Below are 5,223 nucleotides of genomic sequence, written 5' to 3'. Positions count from 1 at the left end.
TCTGTCTAAAGAGTGAGAGTGAGGAGAACACTAGCAAATCCATAACGAGACGAATCTTAACGGGATGCGTCAGCAGAAGCAGCAGATGGGGATAAGAAACAACCCTAACCCTAACCCTAACCCTAACCCTAACCCTAACCCTAACCCTAACCCTAACCCTAACCCTAACCCTAACCCTAACCCTAACCCTAACCCCATGCGCCTGAAGCTCGGTATCTGGGCTGGTGGCGACCCCAGCAACGCTCCTGGAACCATCGAGTGGGCTGGCGGTAAGACCGACTATGCTGCCGGTCCTTACACCATGTATATCAAGTCGGCCATCGTCGAGAACATGCACCCTTCCAAGACCTACACATACACCGATGATACTGGCGAGTGGCAGAGCATCGACTTCGATGGCAAAGATGGTGAGACTCCTGAGGAGACCATCACCTCCAAGACCACGACCACTAGGCATAGTTCTACCACTGTTCGACCAAGCACCACGGCCAGCTCTCCTAAGACCACTGGTCCTTCCGGATCCGCTAGCTCGACCTCTGCCGCTGGGTCCTCCACTCCCACCCCTACTCTCTTCCTTGGTGCTGCCTCTGCTCCCTCTACCTCCACCATAAGCCGGCTTGCCCTGCTGGGTCTGTTCACTGCTATGCTGCAGCTATAATTGGAGTTTGGGTAATTGGCGCTCCCTTCCATTTGGAATAAAATACTATGGTCACTATCATTAAAACATGATCCAACCCGAATGCCTATGTCATGTGAAGTCGGACAAGGCATTGTAGTGAGACGGTCAAGAACGATATAGCTAAAGTAATAGATGCGACGATAAGCATCGTCTGATTCTTTCCCTGTACCCATACTGGGGAAATGTGGATAGAGATGCACTAACCCACATTGTCAGAGTGTTTATTGCTTCAGAACGCCCACCTTGCTTGCTGGCCAACTGGTTAATGAATACAAGCCAGACCACTAAGTGGGCTGACGTGTCAGATTGCGACATGCTTGTGTGCCTCACATCTTCTTGCCCGCATGAACCTGGGGATGTGGGGGAATGTTAAGGCGAAACGCAAGGACTAGGGTCCTCAGTCAATCAAATAATTATACAAACAATCGTTGGATAAGTTCCACGGCGTAGGCTTGGCTCGTAATGCAGAGATGCGTCGGAACGAACAGCATTAGGCAGCAGGACGGCCCTACAAAGCAGCGGCCAAAGCGATCAAGCACCACGTCACTTCGGGGCAGGTTGGCGCCAATGCCGGAGCCAACATGACTCGCATTCCAGTGTTCTAGAGGCTTTATATTACGCCTCGTATGTAGCCCTCGACAATGTGTGGACCACCATGGACTTATGAATTTGTAACCGTACCATTACGACAAACAGGGGTGGTAGTAGGCAGAGTGCTGCCGGTAACAGCTGAATGTGAAAAGTATGAGATCAGTTCTTAGGGCAACGCTTGACGGGGTGAACCATTTGAAGAACTGAACGGCCAATATCCGATATCCAGATAGGGAGGCGTAGACTCACCGGAGGAGGATAAATTAGAGGAAGACGAGGAAGGAAATGGACGAGGAGCGAGAGTAGGAGAAGAGATTGTAACGGCCTCCGGTTCTTGCCCCTTGACAATTCCATCAATCGCTCTGATAGACCCCCATGCACTGGATTTATCCGTATACTCATACTTGGAGCCAGTTGCATAGTCTGAATTCATGGAAATTGGGCCAACCCCTCTTGGCATACGAACTATGAATTTATTTACCATGCAACCTCGAAGAATCTACCTCAGCAATGTACTCTAGATAAAATGTAATAAAACCCTTGACCATACATTCCATAACTTTAACTACTTTTCAAGAGCGTCTCTCTCATGGTGGTGTAGTGTAGGTGCCGGGCTGCCGACAGAGGGTCGGGTAGATGAAGGCGACAAGACGTAAACTGGGAACTGAAACTCCAGGATCCTCGTCTACAATCAACGTCAGTTTCTCTGACTGATTGACATAATTCGTAGTGACTCACGTTATTCCTGCAAAATCCAATCCCTAGCCTTATCTCAAGCTTGTAGCTCCGGCTGAGGTTGCACGTTTCAAATGTGGGAGTCAGATGCAACGGGACACGATGCCGACTCCATAGACTGCCATTGAGGATTAATAACGATCTGACTGTCGGGCTGTACTCGGGCACGAGTGGTTGGCGCAGATTTGCCGCCGTTTGTATGACCCACGAACGAGTCAGACTCTGCATCGATCCACGCGCTCGCACCTCCGTCGTTTCAATGAGCATGGATTGAAAATTGTGCAGATAGATCGCGTTGTTGCAATCGTTCATGTTCATGGTCTTTACCCTTAGCGCAATTGGGTGTCCTAGCAGAAGGAATGGTCCGTTCAAGATCTCCGCCTCGATCTCGTAGAACAGAGGTGGATATAACAGGTCCGAGCCCTCTGAAGTGCAAATGACGGTCTTTCTGTCCTTCGGCCCATGTAATGGGTGACGGATGGTAGATACTGGATGGAAAAACACGTCGTGGGTCTGCTTCATTATGTTAGGAGTTGCTATGGTTGACTTCGGGCGGAGTACTCAACGGCTTTGTGGGTCGCACATATGAGACCATTCATTGCGACGCTCGCCTCCAGCATATACCTGATCTCCTCCCACGTAGACCTATTCCCGGTGGAAGGTGGAAGCTTTCGCAACAGGTGGTGAGGCTGAGAGCCTGGCGATTGTTTGCGAGCAAGATGTACCGTGCCGGTCTTGTAGCATTCCGAGGCCTGGGGGAACTATACAATATAGAATGTTAGGTAAAGCTTTTTACTGAGTCTCGTGGTAGAGAAACACCCACCATGATCGAAAATGGAAAGGCATGCTCTCCTGGAGAGACAGTCACGGCCCCAGCTGTAAAAAACCCTGCGCAATGACTGGGAGGAAATATTTCTTCAGACTTTTTGAACAACTGCGTCTCATCAGATCAGACTCTGATGCCTGGAGTGTGAGAATATACCTCATGCGATTCAGTCAGCTTCCCTGAATCCAGTCTTGACGTCGCTGAGCCCGAGAGTTTGATCGTTATCCTTGCAAGGTCCACCTCTGCTCTATTATGGATGATGACATGTCCAGAGACCTCGTCTTCATTCGTGTAGATAGGCTGCTTTTTCTCAAGGTGGATTCGGATATCTATGCGGGATGGTGATCTGAAGAAGCGCTCCACTCTGGAGAGCATGAAGCAATGAGGGATTGGATTGACACGATATGGACACATTCAATAATTCAGATTAGACCAGTTTTATCTCCGAGCATGAGCTTGAAAACCCACCAAGGACATCGATATGCCAGCTTCCTTCTTGAAAGAGAGAACGGATAGCAGATACAGCGACAGATTCGGTGCTAACACTTGGTCTACTCTCATACGAGGCGGTCTCTCCGAGACCACTGCCGTTACCATCCGAGTAATTCTAGCTTGTTCGGTAACAGTGACGTCGCTAGTCACCACTGTATGAATTTGAGCCCTTGTTTCTTGCCTAGTTGGGGATTAATTTTGATTTCAGACGCTCTGGAAGTTGCAGAATCATCACTGATTCCGACTATAATTAATTTTGATCGGGAAGTCCGTGGTTGGCTCGGCATAAAAGCGGGCCCACCAAGGCCCAATCAAAATCGCAACTCTGCGTTTATTCTCCACTATACAGCTTGTAAGAGGATGTGCTGGTATACCCTCACAATAGGTGGGAACATGAGATGCACAGAAAACTGAGGGGTTGCAGCTAAATTCCGAACCTTTGTAGATGTTTTCTCTTCTCTGAGTACCCAGGGCTTTCATGATCCATGTACGAATCATTTGTCATTCATCACAGTATGGGTGAAGCACACGATAAACCTTCGCGGCCTTATTCTTCTAGGGGATGGGCAGTTACTGTTCACTTCGACAGCATATGCCTCCCATTGTAAGCTCCTCCAAGAAGTCTCAATCAATATTATTGACTGACATCCCTCTAGCCCAATACTCACGCTACCAACAAGCAGGATGATCTTTCACAATGCTATAGAGGTTGACATCATGCACAATGTCTTCAATTAACTTTCATTGTCCCACACTGCTAAGCCTTTAGGAATCGACATCTTCAATCAAATAGTGGATAGCATGTATATGGATTGTATAAGCAAATTACCTGAGCATCCGTCTGGTACGGATGTCAATTACAGATTTTTTGGAATTGAATCCGAGACCCACCACATAACTATAGAGGGATGCCATAGAAAAAATCTACTTCCTGAGACTAAGTTAATATCTGGTGTGCAAAAAAACAGGAATAATTATGGTGGACTGAATGTACAAACCAGCCAAAATAAATTTTTCACTATGATTACCTCCCACTACACCATGCTAGAATAGCCACATGCACTACCTTACTAGATGACATGCCTAGGGCCTATCTAGCATGCTTATAGAAAGTTAATATTGTCATATGATATATATGGTAATTATTATTATCCTAATCTATATCTAGAGTATTGATTCAATATCTAGGGGGTTAAATAAGTAGTGGTTAAAGGTTAGTTATATACTACAGAGTACAGAGTAATAGTTAACAACTTAACATTCCCTCTCCCTATAACTACATTATACGGATATCGAATTCTATATACTAAGGATATTGAATACTATAGTATCAATATCGAATTCTCATATAGTAGGGATATAAAATGCCATATAGTAAGGATATTGAATACTATATATTAGGGATATCAAATGCCATAGTATCAATATCAAATTTTATATACTAAGGATATCGAATACCATATACTAGGGATATTGAATACTATAGTATCGATATTGAATTCTCATGTAGTAGGGATATTAAATCCTTATATAGTAGGATATATATATCTTAAACATGCAGCACCTATGGTGGGGTTCCCCCCTTTCTTTTTATATATAGATAGATAAGGACTTTAGGCCATATATTCTGTATGGCCTCAGCCCTTTCTAGAGCCTATTACTAAGTATATATAGCCTAAAATCTAAGGTAGATATAGCTAAGGCCTTAATACCTTACTATAGTTTACTACTATAAGAAGTTAATATTACCTTTTTTAATACTCTAGATATTAACTGTCGCGGGCTAGAAGCCAATTCAACCTATATTATAGGTTTGGACTGTAAGAACTCGCTAAGGAACTTCTAACTAAGGCCGCGGCGGCCGAACAAATATCAACACGCGCACGGTAAACAATGTCAC

General features: G+C 45.5%; 2 protein-coding genes across 2 annotated transcripts; one reads left to right on the top strand and one right to left on the bottom strand.

Moving 5' to 3' along the window:
* Positions 1-196: 196 nt before the first annotated feature.
* CDV56_100891 (uncharacterized protein) lies at positions 197-658 on the top strand (the record flags this gene model as incomplete). The annotated part of the gene is made up of 1 exon (XM_026754510.1): positions 197-658. One exon carries the CDS (start codon positions 197-199, stop codon positions 656-658), a length of 462 nt encoding a protein of 153 aa, XP_026609464.1.
* A 1,177-nt stretch (positions 659-1,835) lies between these two features.
* CDV56_100491 (uncharacterized protein) lies at positions 1,836-3,206 on the bottom strand (the record flags this gene model as incomplete). Its single annotated transcript, XM_026754110.1, has 5 exons — positions 1,836-1,955; positions 2,009-2,493; positions 2,589-2,766; positions 2,829-2,939; positions 2,988-3,206. The coding sequence occupies 5 exons, from the start codon at positions 3,204-3,206 to the stop codon at positions 1,836-1,838; spliced, it is 1,113 nt and encodes a 370-aa protein (XP_026609463.1).
* Positions 3,207-5,223: the final 2,017 nt, after the last annotated feature.

The sequence above is a fragment of the Aspergillus thermomutatus genome, assembly GCF_002237265.1.
Source record: "Aspergillus thermomutatus strain HMR AF 39 chromosome Unknown NODE_541, whole genome shotgun sequence".
Lineage (NCBI taxonomy): Eukaryota > Fungi > Ascomycota > Eurotiomycetes > Eurotiales > Aspergillaceae > Aspergillus > Aspergillus thermomutatus.
Note: the sequence above shows the minus strand (reverse complement) of the source record. Positions and strands in the feature narration are given on the sequence as shown.